At 43.5% G+C, this 22551-nt stretch overlaps 1 protein-coding gene across 3 annotated transcripts in view; it reads right to left on the bottom strand.

Annotated features, from left to right (window-relative positions):
* Positions 1–223: 223 nt before the first annotated feature.
* sugct (succinyl-CoA:glutarate-CoA transferase) overlaps positions 224–22551 on the bottom strand; it is a 233569-nt gene continuing 211241 nt past the window's right edge. For all 3 annotated transcript variants that reach the window (XM_045710639.1, XM_045710641.1, XM_014180625.2), the window contains one exon: positions 224–1209. In XM_045710639.1, coding sequence (XP_045566595.1) covers positions 1046–1209 — 164 coding nt within the window. In that variant the 3' untranslated portion in view covers positions 224–1045. The remainder of the gene's footprint in view (positions 1210–22551) is intronic.

Raw genomic sequence — 22551 nt, 5'->3', positions numbered from 1 at the left:
ACATTTTTCATCCTTTTTAAGATTCAGATTCCTTTTGCAACATTAGTTAGAAGGATACGTCCGTTTTAAATATCATATGGATTTTTTTTTATAAAAAATGTGCTGATTAATCTTTTCATTTAAATGTTTTGAACCATAACAAATGTTTACTTGCAATAGCTAAGAGGCAAAACATAGATAATGGTCACAAGACAAATAGTCCTGTGAAATAACGACAACAATGTTCAGAACCATTTTATTTGTTTCTAATGAATGTCAGGTTAACAATTACAAATCACTTAGTTGGATCTCACTGGTTGATAATAATAATTTGTTATATTTGTAAAGAACATTTCATTACAATAATAATTTATAAGTTCATTAAAAGAAATGTTGTATGCATCTCCAGCACAAACGTGCACTTGGCTGAACATGGATGTGATATAAAGGATTTAAGTGCAGTAATGAGTGATGACTGACCACCAAGATAGCATTAAGTGATATCCTTCCAAAGGCTGAAATGTTTTCCTTATTTCACTGGCCTGAGTGAAATGTCAGACCTACGGTAGAGTGTGTCATATTGATCAATCATGTGTGAATCACAAAGTGATGCCATTGAGACCTAGGAGAGATGCAAATAAAATGCTAGTTTGCTAAGGAAAGGGTGTGTACATACATCATTATGTCATTATTGCTACATTTGTGGTTTAATTTTGCTCGCTGATGGTTATTCATGGTTTACAAAAGCACAACCTTTGTATCAAGGAAGTAACACAATAAATCCTGCAGAGTGGCCCAAACAGGGTTAAGGTGGAAATCCCTGAGATTTCTGGAAAACCTAGGAATTTTGGGAAAGTTACCAGCATTTTGCAACCCTAGGTGGAACGTGAAGATTTTCATTGGTTAACAGTTGTGCTCCATCCAGGGTGTGCAAATTGCTCATATATCAATTTCACCAGTGCTCTTTCTCAATTATTATTTGATTCTTTGCGTCCACTCTCTTCACCTCCTTTATGTAGTGCTTATGTAGTTATCAGGAAAGAAGAATTGAGATAGAGCACAGTTCTCAATGCACTTCATTCTGGGCAACTGTCCCTGATGCCAGCAGCTGATTGATGACATCATCACTATAGGACAGGCTGTCTCTGAGAACCTGCACAGTGTGTTGACCAATCATGGGAGGGGGCATCGGCTCCCTGCTCTCAAAGGTGCTGAATCGGACCGCTGGCCCTGTGGAAAAAGAGTAGATACAAATTGGTTACACTAAAAACAAACTACAACTTCTGACTTTTGGTGCAGCTTATAAATGCTTCATAAAGTCTTCATAAACACTACATGTGTTACACATCATCTATAACCGTATGTCATGCTTTATAAAGGGTTCATAAATGGCATAACTGTGTGACAACCACCCATGTCAAATGTGACATAACCCACTATGTCAAATATGACATAAATCTGTGCTTTATAAAAGGTGGCATTAGCACCGCTTAATAAAGGCCTTATAAATCATATTAAATTGAGGCTTCACAAAGCATTTATAACCATGCCATGCATCTTGGTAGAGCATTGTAATGCCAGGACAGTGGGTTTGATTCCCAGGACCATCCACGCATAATAATTTATTCACACATGACTGTAAGTCACTTTGTATAAAAACGTCTGATAAATTATATATATTATATTACTCTAAAACATTTATAGGATGGCCCAACCTCTTTCCCTCTTGGGTGCATTGTCAATATTGGACATGACCTTAACCTTCCCCGAAATGCTGTACTGCAGGATGACACATACTCTAAAGTGCAGTCATGCATAGCAAAAAACGTTGGTATGGCCTTGTAAAATGTTGTTTTTTAACCCCGAAATTAGATTTTCTCGGTTCGGTTTTTCCAAGTTTTGGATTTCCCCCATTCTTTCAGGTTTTCCCATTTTCTTCACACTTTCATTTTCTGTCTTCACAGCAATGCTTAAACCACATCAGGGGATGACTTTTGAGGTTTGGGAAAAATATAAGAAATTTAGATTTTTTTGTGTAGTTGCCCTTTAATTCAGTGAGCGTGCCCTGAAATGTTGTTTGGTTAGCTGGTTTTCTGTAGTGCAGTAATTGCATGTGATGATTATTTATTCCATATACAGTGATTCACATTGTGGCCGCCTATGGAATGGGTGTAGTAAAAATCCAGCAACACTTCATATTATTCAGAGCCCCATGAAATTACACCATATTTACAATCTACAGAACCTACTGAGTATTCTCTACAATACTTTTACTGCGGCACCCAGAATAGTACTCGCTCGATGCCAATATCGGGGATGAAAACAAATTTGTGCACAAAATTAGAGAGAAATAAGCTTTTTGTGCATATGGCACATTTCTGGGATTTTTTTATTTCAGCTCATGAAACATGGGACCAATACTTTACATGTTGCGTTTATATTTTTGTCCAGTGTAGTTTGTAGTAGTTGAGTCTTGAGTTAGATTACATTGTAGCTACCTCAATTGTTATTTCAAATAATTTTGGTGACTTCACAGCAATTGCTAGCTAACCTACATGTAGATAGCTAGCAGGCTCAGCTATATAAAAATCCCTCTAGATACAGCCATGTCTCATGGTCACATCATGAGATTTATAAATTAAAGAGGAATATAATAATACAAATCAAATGGAGTTTCCCCATCTCCCCATTTAGAGTTCCTGGCACAGCCTTATCCAGATGGTATGACATAAGCATTTCTTAACAGACATGCTACCTTTCTTTGTTGTTACTTTTAAGGTTGGAACCAACATGCAGTACCTCCAGCAGGCAGAGAGGCAAGAAACATTTGTCTGCCAGCTCAGGGTCAAGCAATACTATTCACAGCCCTTTGCAATGTTCAATGTAATTGCATTGCTGGACTTTGTGAAAGTTAATGTATTTGAATTGTTTTAAAAATGTACAAATACAAGGAAATGTATGGTTTAAACATGTCTTTAATGTTTATTTGTTTTAGCTGTTAGTGATAATTCCCTAAGTGTTAATACATATGTGTTTACATCATTAAGCCTTTATGTACAGAATGTGTTATGAATGACCAAATGTGTCTGACTTTATAGTAAGTAGAGCATCATATGATACAAGCCATTTATGTACTGTATGTGTTATAAATGACCAAAGGGGTCTGATTTAAAGTACAGTGTTATGGGATATTTTTAAATGTAACCTTTATTTAACCTTATTTACAATGACAGCCTACTAGGGAACAGTGGGTTAACTGCCTTGTTCAGGGGCAGAATCACATATTTTTACCTTGTCAGCTCGTGGATTTGATCCAGCAACCTTTCGGTTACTGGCCCAAAGCTCTAACCACTATTCTACCTGCCGTTATAGAGTCTTTATGGATGTCTTACGAAAAACCAAAGGTTCTCTCACTTCAAACTAAGAATTACAGGACACAACATGAAGTGTAAATAAACTGGTTATTAACGTTATGCTGATTTATGAAGGTGAAAGGTATTTAAATGGGTTGATGTACATGCAAAGCTTGTGTTTGTGTGTGTGTGTCAGAACCATGATGATTTGGAGTAGTCCAACCTAAGACTACCAAACCAGGTATTCCTCTTCTGCTAGAGACTTGTGCTAGATAATACGAAAATATCACATTTACATAAATATTCAGACCCTTTACTCAATTAATTGTCTCTGGCCCCCTCCCAGTTAGGGGGAGTGATGAGCTCTACAGCAGAGTCTCACAACTCAATCGCTGGTTGAAAACTGTTTTCTGCCCCTCCCAAAAGATAGAATTTGTAGATAATTGGCCCTCTTTCTGGGACTCACCCACAAACAGGACCAAGCCTGGCCTGTTGAGGAGTGACGGACTCCATCCTAGCTGGAGGGGTGCTCTCATCTTATCTACGAACATAGACAGGGCTCTAACTCCTCTAGCTCCACAATGAAATAGGGTGCAGGCCAGGCAGCAGGCTGTTAGCCAGCCTGCCAGCTTAGTGGAGTCTGCCACTAGCACAGTCAGCGTAGTCAGCTCAGCTTTCCCCATTGAGACCGTGTCTGTGCCTCGATCTAGGTTGGGCAAAATTAAAAATGGCGGTGTTCGCTTTAGCAATCTCACTAGTATAAAGACCTCCTCCATTCCTGCCATTATTGAAAGAGATTGTGATACCTCACATCTCAAAATTGGGTTACTTAATGTTAGATCCCTCACTTCCAAGGCAGTTATAGTCAATGAACTAATCACTGATAATAATCTTGATGTGATTGGCCTGACTGAAACATGGCTTAAGCCTGATGAATTTACTGTGTGAAATGAGGCCTCACCCCTGGTTACACTAGTGACCATACCCCCGTGCATCCGGCAAAGGCGGAGGTGTTGCTAACATTTACGATAGCAAATTTCAATTTACAAAAAAAAAAACAATGACGTTTTCGTCTTTTGAGCTTCTAGTCATGAAATCTATGCAGCCTACTCAATCACTTTTTATAGCTACTGTTTACAGGCCTCCTGGGCCATATGCAGTGTTCCTCACTGAGTTCCCTGAATTCCTATCGGATCTTGTAGTCATAGCAGATAATATTCTAATTTTTGGTGACTTTAACATTCACATGGAAAAGTCCACAGACCCACTCCAAAAGGCTTTCGGAGCCATCATCGACTCAGTGGGTTTTGTCCAACATGTCTCTGGACCTACTCACTGCCACAGTCATACTCTGGACCTAGTTTTGTCCCATGGAATAAATGTTGTGGATCTAAATGTTTTTCCTCATAATCCTGGACTATCGGACCACCATTTTATTACGTTTGCAATTGCAACAAATAATCTGCTCAGACCCCAACCAAGGAGCATTAAAAGTCGTGCTATAAATTCTCAGACAACCCAAAGATTCCTTGATGCCCTTCCAGACTGCCTCTGCCTACCCAAGGACGTCAGAGGACAAAAATCAGTTAACCACCTAACCGAGGAACTCAATTTAACCTTGCGCAATACCCTAGATGCAGTTGCACCCCTAAAAACTAAAAACATCTGTCATAAGAAACTAGCTCCCTGGTATACAGAAAATACACGAGCTCTGAAGCAAGCTTCCAGAAAATTGGAACGGAAATGGCGCCACACCAAACTGGAAGTCTTCCGACTAGCTTGGAAAGACAGTACCGTGCAGTATCGAAGAGCCCTTACTGCTGCTCGATCATCCTATTTTTCCAACTTAATTGAGGAAAATAAGAACAATCCGAAATTTCTTTTTGATACTGTCGCAAAGCTAACTAAAAAGCAGCCTTCGCAAATGGAGGATGGCTTTCACTTCAGCAGTAATAAATTTATGAACTTCTTTGAGGAAAAGATCATGATCATTAGAAAGCAAATTACAGACTCCTCTTTAAATCTGGGTATTCCTCCAAAGCTCCATTGTCCTGAGTCTACACAACTCTGCCAGGACCTAGGATCAAGGGAGATACTAAAGTGTTTTAGTACTATATCTCTTGACACAATGATGAAAATAATCATGGCCTCCAAACCCTCAAGCTGCATACTAGACCCTATTCCAACTAAACTACTGAAAGAGCTGCTTCCTGTGCTTGGCCCTCCTATGTTGAACATAATAAACGGCTCTCTATCCACCGGATGTGTACCAAGCTCACTAAAAGTGGCAGTAATAAAGCCTCTCGAAAAAGCCGAATCTTGATCCAGAAATTATAAAAAACTATCGGCCTATATCGAATCTTCCATTCCTCTCAAAAATTTTAGAAAAAGCTGTTGCACAGCAACTCACTGCCTTCCTGAAGACAAACAATGTATACGAAACGCTTCAGTCTGGTTTTAGACCCCATCATAGCACTGAGACTGCACTTGTGAAGGTGGTAAATGACCTTTTAATGACGTCAGACCGAGGCTCTGCATCTGTCCTCGTGCTCCTAGATCTTAGTGCCGCTTTTGATACCATCGATCACCACATTCTTTTGGAGAGATTGGAAACCCAAATTGGTCTACATGGACAAGTTCTGGCCTGGTTTAGATCTTATCTGTCGGAAAGATATCAGTTTGTCTCTGTGAATGGTTTGTCCTCTGACAAATCAATTGTAAATTTCGGTGTTCCTCAAGGTTCCGTTTTAGGACCACTATTGTTTTCACTATATATTTTACCTCTTGGGGATGTCATTCGAAAACATAATGTTAAATTTCACTGCTATGCGGACGACACACAGCTGTACATTTCAATGAAACATGGTGAAGCCCCAAAATTGCCCTCGCTAGAAGCCTGTGTTTCAGACATAAAGAAGTGGATGGCTGCAAACTTTCTACTTTTAAACTCGGACAAAACAGAGCTGCTTGTTCTAGGTCCCAAGAAACAAAGAGATCTTCTGTTGAATCTGACAATTAATCTGGATGGTTGTACAGTCGTCTCAAATAAAACTGTGAAGGACCTCGGCGTTACTCTGGACCCTGATCTCTCTTTTGAAGAACATATCAAGACTGTTTCAAGGACAGCTTTTTTCCATCTACGTAATATTGCAAAAATCAGAAATTTTCTGTCCAAAAATGACGCAGAAAAATTAATCCATGCTTTTGTTACTTCTAGGCTGGACTACTGCAATGCTCTACTTTCCGGCTACCCGGAAAAAGCACTAAATAAACTTCAGTTAGTGCTAAATACGGCTGCTAGAATCCCGACTAGAACCCAAAAAATCGATCATATTACTCCAGTGCTAGCCTCCCTACACTGGCTTCCTGTTAAGGCAAGGGCTGATTTCAAGGTTTTACTGCTAACTCTTTACTCAAAATCACAGTTGTGTCCAGTCCACGCTAGACAAGCACTAATCTAGTCTACCAGCCGGCTCTCCGTATGCGCTGACAATCGAGACGGGGAACTTGGGCTTGCTCCTACCTATCTTTCCGATTTGGTCCTGCCGTACATACCTACACGTACGCTACGGTCACAAGACGCAGGCCTCCTAATTGTCCCTAATTGTCCCTAGAATTTCTAAGCAAACGGCTGGAGGTAGGGCTTTCTCCTATAGAGCTCCATTTTTATGGAATGGTCTGCCTACCAATGTGAGAGACGCAGACTCAGTCTCAACCTTTAAGTCTTTACTGAAGACTTATCTCTTCAGTAGGTCCTATGATTAAGTATAGTCTGGCCCAGGAGTGTGAAGGTGAACGGAAAGGCTGGAGCAACGAACTGCCCTTGCTGTCTCTGCCTTGCCGGTTCCCCTCTTTCCACTGGGATTCTCTGCCTCTAACCCTTTTACAGGGGCTGAGTCACTGGCCTACTGGTGTTCTTCCATGCCGTCCATGGGAGGGGTGCGTCACTTGAGTGGGTTGAGTCACTGACGTGGTCTTCCTGTCTGGGTTGGCGCCCCCCCTTGGGTTGTGCCATGGCGGAGATCGTTGTGGGCTATACTCGGCCTTGTCTTAGGACGGTAAGTTGGTGGTTGGAGACATCCCTCTAGTGGTGTGGGGGCTGTGCTTTGGCAAAGTGGGTGGGGTTATATCCTGCCTGTTTGGCCCTGTCCGGGGTATCATCGGATGGGGCCACAGTGTCTTCTGATCCCTCCTGTCTCAGCCTCCAGTATTTATGCTGCAGTAGTTTATGTGTCGGGGGCTAGGGTCAGTCTGTTACATCTGGAGTATTTCTCTTGTCTTATCCGGTGTCCTGTGTGTATTTAAATATGCTCTCTCTAATTCTCTCTTTCTCTCTTTCTGTCTTTCTCTCGGAGGACCTGAGCCCTAGGACCATGCCTCAGGACTACCTGGTATGATGACTCCTTGCTGTCCCCAGTCCACCTGGCCGTGCTGCTGCTCCAGTTTCAACTGTTCTGCCTGCGGCTATGGAACCCTGACCTGTTCACCGGACGTGCTTGTTGCACCCTCGACAACTACTATGATTATTATTATTTGACCATGCTGGTCATTTATGAACATTTTAACATTTTAACATCTTGACCATGTTCTGTTATAATATCCACCCTGCACAGCCAGAAGAGGATTGGCCACCCCTCATAGCCTGGTTCCTCTCTAGGTTTCTTCCTAGGTTTTTGGCCTTTCTAGGGAGTTTTTCCTAGGGAGTTTTTCCTAGCCACCGTGCTTCTTTCACATGCTTTGCTTGCTGTTTGGGGTTTTAGGCTGGGTTTCTGTACAGCACTTTGAGAATATCAGCTGATGTACGAAGGGCTACATAAAAATACATTTGATTTGATTTGAAATTTGATACTTTGTTGAAGCACATTTGGCAGCGATTACAGCCTCAAGTCTTCTTGGGTGTGACGCTATAAGCTTGCCTCACCTGTATTTGGCCACTCCTGCATTGTCTTGGATGTGTACTTAGGGTCGTTGTCCTATTGGAAGGTGAACCTTTGCCCCAGTCTGAGGTCCTGAGTGCTCTGGAGCAGGTTTTCATCAAGGATCTCTCTGTACTTTGCTCAGTTCATCTTTCCCTCGATTCCAACTAGTCTCCGAGTCCATGCCGCTGAAAAACATCCCCACAGCATGATGCTGCCACCACCATGTTTCACCGTAGGGATGGTGCAAGGTTTCATCCAGATATGACGCTTAGCATTCAGGCCAAAGAGTTCAATGTTGGATTCATCAGAGCAGAGAATCTTGTTTCTCACGGTCTGAGAGTCCTTTAGGTGCCTTTTGGCAAACTCCAAGTGGGGTGTCATGTGCCTTTTGCTGAGGAGTGGCTTCCGTCTGGCCACTCTACTACAAAGGCCTGATTGGTGGAGTGCTGCAGAGATGGTTGTCCTTCTGGAAGGTTCTCCCATCTCCAGACTTCCTCTATGGAGCTCTGTCAGTGGACAGCGGAATCTTGGTCACATCCCTGACCAAGGCCCTTCTCCCCCAATTTCTCATATTGGCCAGGCGGCCAGCTCAAGAAAGAGTCTTGGTGGTTCTAAACTTCTTCCATTTAAGAATGATGGAGGCCACGGTGTTCTTGGGGACCTTTAATGCTGCAGACATTTTTTGGTACCCTTCACCAGATCTGTGCCTCGACACAATCCTGTCTCAGAGCACTACACACAATTCCCTCGACCTCACGGCTTGGTTTTTGCTCTGACATGCACTGTCAACAGTGGGACCTTATACAGTATAGACAGGTGTGTGCTTTTCCAAATCATGTCCAATCAATTGAATATACCACAGGCGGACTCCAATCAAGTCGAAGAAACACCTCAAGGATGATCAATGTCAAGTCTCATAGCAAAGGGTCCGAATACTTACGTAAATAAGGTATTTAAAAAAGATAAGTATACATTTGCAACATTTTCTAAAAACCTGTTTCCACTTTGTCATTATAGGGTATTGTGTGTAGAATGATGAGGGAAAACTTTTATTTAATACATTTTAGAATATGGCTGTAATGTCACAAACTGTGGAAAAAGTGAAGGTGTCTGAATACTTCCCGAATGCACTGTATAGGCCTAATAAACGATTTATGAATGCTCTATAAAGCCCAGATGTAGTTAATAAAAAATGGGACCCAAGTTGGGGTTAACAAACCTGAGAAGAGTACAATTTAAAATATGTGGAATTAATGGAGTTGAGAATTGACTTGGATTCATTATTCTGGGGTTTCAGTGATAAGGCTTTCATCATGACAGACAGAGACACATAGATAACACATAGATGAGACTGCTCTGATAGTTTCACCTAATTCATGCAGTGTTGGAACAAAGAGGGAAAGAGAAGTAGACACCTGAGTCAAGACACTTCCTATATTTCAACAAACCAGCGTAGATGATGCTATAGATACCATTCATTTCCTCATCCAACTGCCTTTGCTCACTCGCATCCCTACTGTAAATATTCACATCTTATTCCACATTTTGTTGTGTTACAGCCAGATTTCGGACTATAGGCCGCTACTTTTTTTCCCAGGCTTTGAACCCCGCGGCTTAAACAATGACGCGGCTAATATATGGATTTTTCCCGCTTTCAAATTATTTTTCTCCAAAAAAACATTCTGTGACGTGCTCAGTTTTTTGGCGGCATGAAGCTTTCATTAGACCAATGAAATTGCCGAACGGGTTAAGGTCAAACAACTTTTTTGTTTACTGTTTAGATTAAATTGAGCGCTCTCAAACTTCCCATCATTCTGATTACGGTAGTCATTTTGTCACCCTCATCATGGCAAAGACACGGAGAAATGCATATGATGCAGCTATCAAGTTGAAGGCGATTGATCTGGCTGTTGGAAAAGGAAATAGAGCTGCTGCACGGGAGCTTGGTCTTAATGAGTCGATGATAAGACGTTGGAAACAGCAGCGTGAGGAATTGACTCAGTGCAAAAAGACAACTAAAGCTTACTGCTAATTTAAATTTTTTTGTTACAAGCCATGTTTCGTTAAAGCCTATTTATTTTTGTTACAAGCCGTGTTTCGTTAAAGCCTGTGTAAAGTTCATTTGTTTCAATGTACCGGTAGGCACCTGTGGCTTATAGACATGTGCGGCTTATTTATGTTCAAAATAATATATATTTTTTAATTCAGTGGGTGCGGCTTATATTCAGGTGCGCTTAATAGTCCGGAAATTACGGTAAATATAAAAAAAAATCGGACCGATCTACACACAACGCCCCATAACGACAAAGTGAAAACATTGTTTTAGACATTTATTGAAAATTAAAAACAGAAATATCTAATTTAAATAAGTATTCACACCCTTGAGTCAATAATTTGTAGAAGCACCTTTGGCAGTGATTACAGCTGTGGGTCTTTCTGGGTAAGTCTCTAAGAGCTTACCACACCTAGATTGTGCAACATTTGCCCATTATTCTTTAAAAAATTATTCAAACTCTGGCAAAATGGTTGTTGATCATTGCTAGACAACCATTTTCAGGTCTAGCCATATATTTTCAAGTAGATTTAAGTCAAAACTATAATTTGGCCACTCAGGAACATTCACTGTCTTCTTGGTAAGAAACTCCAGTGTAGATTTGGCCTTGTGTTTTAAGGTATTGTCCTGTTGTCTGGTGGAAAGCAGACTGGACCAGGTTTTCCTGTCGGATTGTGCCTGTGCTTAGCTCTATTACGTTTATTTTTTATCCTGAAAAACTCCCCAGTCCTTAAGGATTACAAGCAACGGCGACCCGTCATTTTCTTGGGGGGCTTGCCTGTGTCACATATCAGTTAGCAAACAATGTAAAACTAATATATCATTGAGTTAATAAAGCCGCATACAAACATGGTCTCTTTTTTGTTTTCTTGAGTAAGGAAGCTCCAAAATGCAGGTGTTTCAGCCTACCTCATTGCTTTCTGTGGTGGTGGGGCAAGCCATAAAAAAATATGGAGTTTTCACATGTGATTGGCTCAGTGTTCTGTCATTTATGGGGACTTTACGTCACTGCCAAGCGAAAGAGGAGACATTGAAAATTCTAGCCCTCGGCTGCTGCCATAGAAGTGCCCATCCAAGAAGGCTCAAGGTCATTGGCCACAGATAAAATGACATCAAATCACGTTATATGTACAGTAGCTTTGATTGGACTGATCATGTCAACATCATACTTTCACAATCTTAGCTAGCAGTCATCATCATGAATCAAGTCGACAATCTACTGGTAAATCCTTTTACATCCTTGTCATAAGAAGATAAATAATTAAGAGAAATTATCTATAAAACGTATTGGTGCTCATCGGCTATTGGACATAAAAATTACACAAGAAGTTGGAAATTGCAAATTCATCAAGTGGTTTGGAAGGAATCAGTGCCAGTGGCTGTGTGGTCCCAAATCTTGGCTTAACGGGCTCTTTTCCAAGTTTAAAATGATACATTCAACATTGGCCATGCTGTCAATGAAGCAAGATTTATTCAACATTCAACATTTGTGTCAAAACAAATGTTAAGTCGTAGGACCGCCGTGCCACCTTCCTGTTCAAGTGAGCCGAGCACAACAATGCGAGTCCAAAAATGTATTGTATGGTGATTCATAAATGATGGAATATGCCAGGGAGATATGTATACTGTAGCTAAGAAAGTAATACTATGTGTATGTTGTGTAGTAAGATGTTAGTAACCCATTTGCCTCACCCTAATAATTTGGTCTATTTACCTCTTTTAATTTCACTTACTGTTCTACTGTAGCCTATAACCTCTTTTAGAGAAATGTAATCATCGAATATTGTAAGAGCTTTCATTGTCTGCTTATATGCCCCCTTTATTTATCCTACGGTTGTAACTTGGTGTACAGGGAGAGAGCACTGTAAGAACGGCCCATGTTCTGAATTCTGTCGCTGTACATTTCAAAAGTGCTAAACAAATAGTTTAGAACTAACGTTACGTCCGTCCTAGCACGCTCATTGTCTTAATCAAAATTACGGATTGTCTCTTATCTGCTTGTCGTCCCCTTATGCCATAGTTTGTACATATCAAATGTTGTTAGAAACCACATTTGTTTAAGCAAGTCAGCCATATCAGCTGTTTTTTTAAAAGGCAGCAAATGAGGTTGAATTAACTGTTTCACTGCCAGACAAGGCTCTGCTGATAGCCAGGTGTAGCAGTGGTAAGATGTTGGGACTGCTGTTGTGACATCTTTATGTAGGCCCTAAGAGTTAGTGGGCATATAGTGCAATTCATGTATTGTTTAGTGTTGTGTTGTGTAGTGGCTTTGCTGGCATACATTACACTTCTACATTTTTTTGACCCACACAGATTTACATGCTAAAATTGCCACTGATTACAAGCATATCCATAACCTCATGTAGCCACCACTATGCTTGAAAATATGGAGAGTGGTACTCAGTTATGTATTTGCCCCAAACATAACACTTTGTTTTCAGGATACAAAGTAAATTGCTTTGACACATTTTTTGCAGTATTACTTTAGTGCATTGCTCCAAACCGGATGCATGTTTAGGAATATTTGTATTCTGTACAGGCTTACTTCTTTCCACTCAATTAGATTAGTATTATGGAGTAACTACAAGTATGTTGATCCATCCTTCAATTTTTCATATCACAGCCATTAAACTCTGCATTGGCCTCATGGTAAAATCCCTGAGCAGTTTCCTTCCTCTCCAGCAACTGAGTTAGGAAGGACGCCTGTATCTTTGTAGTGACTGGGTGTATTGATACACCATCCAAAGTGTAATAATAACTTCACCATGCTCAAAGGGATATTCAATGTCTGTTCATGTTTTACTTACTGATAGGGGCCCTTCTTTGCGAGGCATATAACTTATTTAGGCTTGCCATAACTAAGGGGCTGAATACTTATTGACTCAAGACATTTCCAATTATTATTTTTTAAACATATTCCTCTTTGATATTTTGGGGTAATGTGTGTAGGCCAGTAACAAAAAAGCTGTAAGGCTGTAACACAACAAAATGTGGAAAAAGTCAATGGTTGTGAATAATTTCTGAAGGCACTGTAAACACAGATCACAAGGTAAGAGCATGAGATGGATGTTTGGCCCTGTCTGGGGGTACCATCGGATGGGGCCACAGTGTCTTCTGATCCCTCCTGTCTCAGCCTCCAGTATTTATACTGCAGTAGTTTATGTGTTGGGGGGCTAGGGTCAGTCTGTTACATCTGGAGTATTTCTCTTGTCTTATCCGGTGTCCTGTGTGAATTTAAATATGCTCTCTCTAATTCTCTTTCTTTCTTTCTCTCGGAGGACCTGAGCCCTAGGACCATGCCCCAGGACTATCTGGCATGATGACTCCTTGCTGTCCGCAGTCCACCTGGCCGTGCTGCTGCTCCAGTTTCAACTGTTCTGCCTGCGGCTATGGAACCCTGACCTGTTCACCGGACGTGCTTGTTGCACCCTCGACAACTACTATGATTATTATTATTTGACCATGCTGGTCATTTATGAACATTTTAACATCTTGACCATGTTCTGTTATAATATCCACCCGGCACAGCCAGAAGAGGACTGGCCACCCCTCATAGCCTGGTTCCTCTCTAGGTTTCTTCCTAGGTTTTTGGCCTTTCTAGGGAGTTTTTCCTAGGGAGTTTTTCCTAGCCACCGTGCTTCTTTCACATGCATTGCTTGCTGTTTGGGGTTTTAGGCTGGGTTTCTGTACAGCACTTTGAGAATATCAGCTGATGTACGAAGGGCTATATAAAAATAAATTTGATTTGATTGATTTGATTTGGATGACATTACCTTGCTCCAAAGAGGCAGTCTTTGATTAAACTGTCACATCTGCTCCTGCCACACCCCCTAGTGGACATCCGGTGTCTCCTTTACCTGCAGCCACTCCTCCAGTACCCTCTCTCTCTCTCTCTCCCCCTCCCTTTCTGTTTGTGTGTGATTGGAGACAGGTGTGCTGGAGCCAGAGCGAGTCCTCACCAGCTGCAATCCGTTCCATAATCAAGACCTCTACAAATACTCAGTCCTGCCACTTCCACTCTGCTGGATCATAATCTCTGTACAGTCAGTCATGCTTCTAGCTATTTGTTGTTATTTAAGATCCTGTATCCTGCTGTGCCTATTTCTTTGCCTGACGCTGTTTCTCCTCTCACTGCAGTTTTGCCACTCTGACTCCGGTTCCTGTCTCACATCTCGCTACCCTGTTCTGGATTCAACTCATCACTCCCTTGGATTCCCCTCTGGACCTGTTTACCCTGTCCCAACCCAGCTCACTCCAACCTCTGCCTCCACATCTGGTTTCCTACAACTCATCCAAGCTTCCCTGGATCTGCAATTCATCTATCCCTGTGTTACAATAAATATCTTGGTTCATTCATCCCCATTTCCTAGTCCGAGTCTGCTCTTGGGTTCCCCTGTGCTGCTCCGCTTAACAGTATGATCCGGCTGAGATATGAACCCAGCAGACTCGAATACTCTCCACCAAATTCTCAATGGTCAAGGTGCCCTGCTCAATCATGACCAATCCCTAAAAACCCTTCTGGAGACTATCAATGGTTTATCAACAAGTTTTCACGGAACCTGTCTGTCCTACAGAGTCAAACCTTTGCTCAAGCTCACAACCTGTTCCTACTCCCGAGCGCTACGATGGAAATCTCGGAGCTTGCAGAGCTTTTCTAGTACAATGTTCACTAGTATTTGAGCAAGAGCCCAGCTCTTATGCTAGTGAACGAACCAAGATTTTGTTTTTGATTGGTTGCCTCTGTGGTGCAGCGCTTTCCTGGGCCACTGCTGTGTGTGAGAGACAGTCACCCATTTGCTTCTCCTATAGCAGATTCACGGAGGAGATGAGGAAGATATTCGACCACCTGATCTGCGGAAAGGATGCCGCTAAACGCCTCCTGTTCCTCCGTCAAGGCGCCCAGAGTGTTACTGAAATAGCATGTGAGTTCCGCACTCTCGCCGCAGAGAGCGGCTGGAATGAGGCAGCACTTCATGGAGCGTTCCGGAATTCACTCACTGAGCCTCAAGGTGAGTTGGTGTCCAGGGAGGAGCCTGATCTTGATGAACTCCTTTATCTCACTATCCGCATTGACAACTGCCTCCAGGAGTGTCGGAGGGTAGATAGGGTTGCAAGTTCCTTAACCTTTTGGGGCTAGGGGGCAGTATTTTCACGGCTGGATAAAAAAACGTACCTGATTTTAATCTGGTTACTAATCCTACCCAGTAACTAGAATATGCATATACTTATTATATATGGATAGAAAACACCCTAAAGTTTCTAAAACTGTTTGAATGGTGTCTGTGAGTATAACAGAACTCATTTGGCAGGCAAAACCCTGAGACATTTTCTGACAGGAAGTGGATACCTGATGTGTTGAATTACCTTTAAGCCAATGCCATTGAAACACACAGGGGCTGATTAATGTTTTGGCACTTCCTATTGCTTCCACTAGATCTCACCAGCCTTTACAAAGTGTTTTGAATCTTCTACTATGAGATCTGACCGAACAAGAGCCTTGGAACGGTGATGGCCGATTAGACTCTGGCGCGCGAGGTCATGTTGGGTACCCTCGTTCCAAAACGTTTTAAAAGAGAATGCATTCGTCCACCTTGAATATTATTCATGTTCTGGTTAAAAAAGGCACTAATGATTTATGCTATACAACGTTTGACATGTTTGAACGAACGTAAATATATTTTTTTCCCCTCGTTCATGAAGTGAAGTCCGGCGGGCTTAGATCATGTGCTAACAACACGGAGCTTTTTGGACATAAATGATGAGCTTTTTTGAACAAAACTACATTCGTTATGGACCTGGGATTCCTGGAAGTGACATCTGATGAAGAGAATCAAAGGTAATGGATTATTTACATAGTATTTTCGATTTTAGATCTCTCCAACATGGCCGTTTGTCTGTATCGCAAAGCGTATTTTTCTGGGCGCAGTGCTCAGATTATTGCAAAGTGTGATTTCCCAGTAAGGTTATTTTTAAATCTGGCAAGTCGATTGCGTTCAAGAGATGTAAATCTATAATTCTTTAAATGACAATATAATATTTTACCAATGTTTTCTAATTTTAATTATTTAATTTGTGGTGCTGACTTGACTGCCGGTTATTGAATGGAAACGATTTCCTGAACATCAACGCCATAGTAAAACGCTATTTTTGGATATAAATATGAACTTGATAGAACTAAAAATGCATGCATTGTCTAACATAATGTCCTAGGAGTGTCATCTGATGGAGATTGTAAAAGGTTAGTGCATCATTTTAGCTGGTTTTATGGTTTTGGTGACGCCTGTCTTTGAATTGACAAAACATTACACACAGCTATTGTCAATGTACTCTCCTAACATAATCTAACTTTATGCTTTCGCCGTAAAACCTTTTTGAAATCGGACAACGTGGTTAGATTAAGGAGATGTTTATCTTTCAAAGGGTGTAAGATAGTTGTATGTTTGAAAAATTTGAATTTTGACATTTATTTGGTTTCAAATTTGCCGCTCTTGAAATGCACCTGCTGTTGATAGGGTGCACCACGGGTGGCACGCTAGCGTCCCACATAGCCCCAAGAGGTTAACATCTGCTTCAGTGCCTTGCGATTCTCCTCCGACTGCATCCCTACCCCAGGCATGTTCTAAGCCTGAACCCATGCAGCTCGGCTGGACCAGTCTATCTCCAGAGGAAAGGCAGCGGCGTGTCTATACTGTGGCCAGGTTGGCCACCTGGTCTCCACATGTTCCCTGCGTCCAGTAAGAGGAGGCTTGGACGTTATGGGGGAAATACTGTTGAGTCAAATCGCCAGCCCATCTTCCCCCAGACCCCTGTTTGAGGCCAAACTTGTGTGGCAGAGCCAGGCTTTTCCTCTATCTGCTCTTATAGATTCAGGTGCCGACGAGCGCTTTCTGGACCGAGGTGTTAACCAGTTGGGCCTGGACACCATTCCACTTAACGCACCTCTCGATGCCAACGGTCTCAATGGTAAGCTTCTCTTCTGTGACTGTGAGAAAACCGTTCCAGTCATCCTGCGTCTCTCTGATAATCACCAGGAAAATATCAGTTTCCACATAATCAACACTCCCAACTCTCCCCTGGTTCTGGGTCATTTATGTTAAAACTACACAACCCACAGATTGACTGGGCTACCGAGAGGATAACTACTTGGAGTACCTTTTGTCATTCCAATTGTCTACATTCTGCCCTTCCCCCTGCCTTGTCTGTACCCCATTCCAGATCCTCCGGACCTGTCTTCTGTTCCTCCAGAGTATCACGGTCAAGCTCCTGTGTTCAGTAAGCACCACACCCCATCTCTGCCGCCTCATCGGCCGTACGACTGTGCTATCGAGCTTCAGCCTGGAGCTCCTCTCCCCAGTAGCAGGTTGTATAAACTCTCTCGCCCCGTGCAAGAGGCTATGGAGGAATACATCCAGGATTCCCTGGCTGTCGGACATATTAGGCCTTCCCCTCCGGTGGGAGCTGGGTTTTTCTTTGTCAAGAAAAAGGATGGGTCATTGAGGCCATGCATAGACTTCTGTGGGTTGAATAGTATCACTGTCAGGAACAAGTATCCCTTGCCACTCCAACAGCTGTTGGAGAACTTTTTGTTAAGGCTGAGAAATGTGAGTTTCCTGTGTCCTTTTTGGGTTACATTATTGCACAAGGACAGCTACAAATGGACCCTGACAAGGTTAGAGCAGTCACAGAGTGTCCTGTGCCGCTAATCTCAAGCAGCTACAGCATTTTCTGGGGTTTGCCAATTTTTACAGACGTTTCATCTGTGACTACAGTCAATTGGCAGCTCCTCTCACCTCCACTCCGTTCCACTGGTCCCCCAAGGCAGAGAGAGCATTCTGGAAAGTCAAGCACCACTTCACTTCCGTTCCAATCCTTACCCAGCCAGACCCAGAACTCCAGTTCATCCTCGAGGTGGACGCTTCCAACTCCGGGGTAGGTGCTGTCCTGTCAACTTTCACCCTCTGATCAGAAGCTCCATCCATGTGCCTTGTCCCGCAAGCTCGGTTCTCCCCTTAATTGTGTGGACAGATCATAAAAACCTATCCTACATCCAGACTGCCAAATGTCTGAACTCTCGGCAGGCCAGGTGGGAAATGTTTTTCGGAAGATGTAACTTCACAATCACTTATCGCCCCGGATCTAAGAATACTAAGCCCGATGCCCTCTCCCATCAGTTCACCACAGACAACACAGGTTCCGAGCCAGAAACCATTATGCCATCCTCCTGCATCGTTGCTGCTGTCTCCTGGGAGATCGAGTCCCGTGTTCTCCAGGCTCAGCAGAACCAACCTGACCCAGGTAACGGTCCTAGTAAGGCTCTGTTTGTGCCAGATTCAGTTCGCTCTGAACTTCTTCAGTGGGCCCATTCTACTCATCTCACCTGTCACCCTGGCATGAACCAGACTCTCGCCTTCCTGCGTAAGCGATTTTTGGTGGACCACCATGGAGAAAGACGCTCGGGAATTCATCTCAGCTGGCACAGTCTGTGCCCGGAATAAAACATCCACCAAACCTACGTCCGGTCTGCTTCCCCCTCTTACCATACCCAGTCGCCCCTGGTCACACAACTCTGGACTTCGTTACTGGCCTTCCTCCATCTAACGGTAACTCAGTCATCCTCACTATTATTGACCGATTTTTCCAAAGCGGCTCACTTCATTCCCCTCCAAGCTTCCTTCCTCCAGGGAGACTACAGACCTACTGGTATCCCATGTGTTGCGGCTGCATGTCATCCCTATTGACATTGTTTCTGACAGGGGACCCCAGTTTACTTCCTAGGTATGGAGAGCCTTCTGCATAGCACTTGGTATTAAGGTTAGCCTTTCATCTGGATATCACCCCCAGACCAACGGCCAGACGGAGCGGGCCAATCAGGAGTTGGAGACTGCCCTACGCTGTGACTTCGGCTAACCCTTCCTCCTGGAGTGCCCAGTTACCCTGGGTGGAATATGCCCACAATACCCTCATCAACGCCTCGTCAGGTATGTCACCCTTTAAGTGTTCCCTGGGTTACCAACCCCCCTTGTTCCCTGCCCAAGAGGTCGAGGTGCCCTCGGTCCAGGACCACATGCGCCGTTGTCATCGCACCTGGAGGAGGGCCCGGGCTGCTTTTCGTGCCTCCACCAGGACCCAATCTCAAGCTAACCGTCGCCGTGCTCCAGTCCAAAGGGTATGGCTCTCGTCTAGGGTACTTGCACATCTGCTCCTGCCACACCCCCTAGTGGACATCCGGTGTCTCCTTAACCTGCAGCCACTCCTCCAGTACTCTCTCTGCCCCTCCATTTCTGTTTGTGTGTGGTTGGAGACAGGTGTGCTGGAGCCAGAGCGGCTCTCACCAGCTGCAACCCATTCCATAACCTTCCGTCTGAAAGGTTATGGAATGGTTAACTACAAAACAGAGACCGCACCGAAAGGACTGAGGCTGTTTTCAATGAAAGACGAGGCCAGGCTGTAAAATGTGAGATCAGAATGAAAAGCAAAGATGGGGGAGGAGAAAGGAGGGGTGAACAGGACCCTGAACATGGCTGTGTGCGTGTGTGAGGACACGTGCGGTTTCCCTCTGCCTTTCGATGCCTCAGCAGTTATGAACGATGCCCTCACCACATCCTCTATTTCCTCCCCCTCTACTTCGATCCGATGGGCGGCCGCAGGGCCACATCTGCTTTCCCACACTGTTCCGTTATCGGAGGAAGATGCTCCTCGTAGTCTCACCACAAAAAGCTCTCTGTTCTGTTCGGGTCTTTCCATCCTTCCTATTCTAGACCTCTGTTGGGTCTTACAACAGACTGATTCTCTCTCCCACTATCTAGAGTCTATCCCAACCTCTCTATTTTCATTTCAATTGGAGATCAATTCATCAGTTGAAACACTCAAGTGCTCATCGCAAAGGGATTTCTCCGTCTATTGAAATATGCATGTACACACACCCACATTCTGTGCCCAGCAGTTCCATAGTCGGTGCCAACTCATTACTGACATTGGCTCAGCTCCAGAGTATTGTAAATGGGATGGATCGTTCTGATGCAGACAGTCCCATTCAGGAAGCACCCTTTTGGGGGACATGGATGGAGCGAGATAGGGAGACAGAGAGCAACGGGGCTTCCTGCCCACCTGAGGAAAGAGCATGCCGCCGAGCCTGAGGTTTCAGTGCTCAGTGGCCCATGAGTCAGCCAACAGACCCACAGGCCCACAGGAGATTTGTGGAAAAGTCCAGAGAATTCAATAAATACTTAAATAAGCGGTGAGTCAACACATACTGGAGCGCTCTGTATGGCCCATTCCTGTCGGTACGCTGTGAAACGACAGAAGATTGAGATAAAGAATTAAAAAAGACTGTCTGCCCAGTGGGTTGGCACAAAAGGGCCAAGAATTGGACAAAAGAGTGGTGCTCATGTGCAGATCTATGCCCTTGAGGTTCTTGGTCCCTGGTGGTTGCGCGGGGTGGGAGCACATCCGGGACAAAGATGAAGTGAGAGGGGTTCAAACTCTGAAACAGTGCGTCAGAATCTGGTCTAGTGGTAGCGCTGCCAGCTCCGGACCACACATAACCCCTGACGACAGGTTTGAGACACGTCTCAGCCACTCTTCTATCTTTGCCCCTCGCTACCATGTATCAAACACTTTTCTTTCGCATCTGTTTGATCAAGGAAAATAAAAAATGTGGGAGGGAGGATCAGGATTTAGATATTCTTTAAAGCAATAACTAAAGCAGTCAGATGAAGTAGGGCTATGAGAAGAGAATACTTTTTGATGTATCGTGACAAAGTATTGCTCATTATATTTAAAGAAACAGGACACTGTGTCCCTCTCTCCCCTCTCTTGCAATTGTTACTCTCTTTGGCTCTTATTCCAGTTTCAAAGAAAGTGATGGAGAGAGGAGGAGTGGAGATGGGGGGGACTCATTCACAGCAGGAAGCTCCACAGCAGAGCTGTCGGTTGAAGTACATCTTCATCCTCTGCGCTTTGAACCCACGCAACAAGTCGCCCCTTTTCAGTCTCTTTAATCAGCCTCCCTGGCTTCCCTTGAATGGTGTAATACATGTTTCATGGGCATTTCTCTTCTGAGAAATGGATACAGAGAGGTCTGGATGAAAAAGTCACATTTGTGATCTCACAGAACTTTTTTCCTCCCTGATTATTGCCATAAAATTTTATGTAGCCATGCGTGCGCACACACACACATTTCATGACTTTGTTGCGTCACCATTCCACCATCCACCATAATAGAGTTTAAGAAAACTAAAATGTGTATTTCACAACGAATGCTTCATTGATGGATCTACATCCAGCAGACAGTGACCTAAATGCTCTGTAAGAAAAATAGCCTGAGGAGGAAATGCAGCTTAAAGAACCTTGATGTCAGAGTTAAGAGGCCTGGTGGTTCCCTCAGCACCCAAGCAGCTCTTTGAGAGTGAGTGCTTCGGTGGGTTTGCAGTGGGGAGGAGATAGAGATGTTTCAGCCTGGGCAACTCACGCTGGGACCCTCCCATTAACGTCAATAGCTGCCCTAGTGTACCGAGTGGCAGACTGTTTGTAGATAACAAGAACCTTGTACTGTCATTCCTGTACCCCTGGGGCCAGTGAGGTGCCCATTTCATCTGAAAACATGCTTGAGTTTGACACATTGGAGTATTGATCTATATTGTTGAATCAGTTGAACCCATACCGCAACCCTGCTCTTCCTGTCTGTGCTAAATTCTTGCCTCCGGGAATGAATAAGAGATGCCATTTCAAATCAGGATTAAAAATGGTAGAAAACAACACAAAACGCAGGGGTTTGTGTACAGAGCTTGTGTAATAAGCGAGTAAGGGAGTTTCCATTGTGACATATTATAATTAAGCAATAAGCCCAGAGGGGGTGTGGTATATTCTTATGCACGACGCAATGCTGATTGCCTAGATACAGCACTTAGCCATGTGGTATGTATGTGGACACCCCTTCAAATTAGTGGATTCGGCTATTTCAGTCACACCCGTTGCTGACGGGTGTATAAAAGCGAGCACCCAGCCATGCAATCTCCATAGACAAACATTGGCATTAGAATGGCCAGTACTGAAGAGCTCATTGACTTTCAACATGGCACTGTCATAGGATGCCACCTTTCTAACAAGTCAGTTTGTCAATTTTTTGCCCTGCTAGAGCTGCCCCGGTCAACTGCTTTTACTGTGAAGTGGAAACAACAACGGCTCAGCCGCAAAGTGGTAGGCCACAAAAGCTCACAGAACGGAAAGACGAGTGCTGAAGTGCATA

Source organism: Salmo salar, chromosome ssa29, assembly GCF_905237065.1.
Source record: "Salmo salar chromosome ssa29, Ssal_v3.1, whole genome shotgun sequence".
NCBI classification, from domain to species: domain Eukaryota; kingdom Metazoa; phylum Chordata; class Actinopteri; order Salmoniformes; family Salmonidae; genus Salmo; species Salmo salar.
The sequence above is the reverse complement of the archived record's forward strand: the minus strand, read 5'-3'. Positions and strand labels throughout refer to the sequence as shown.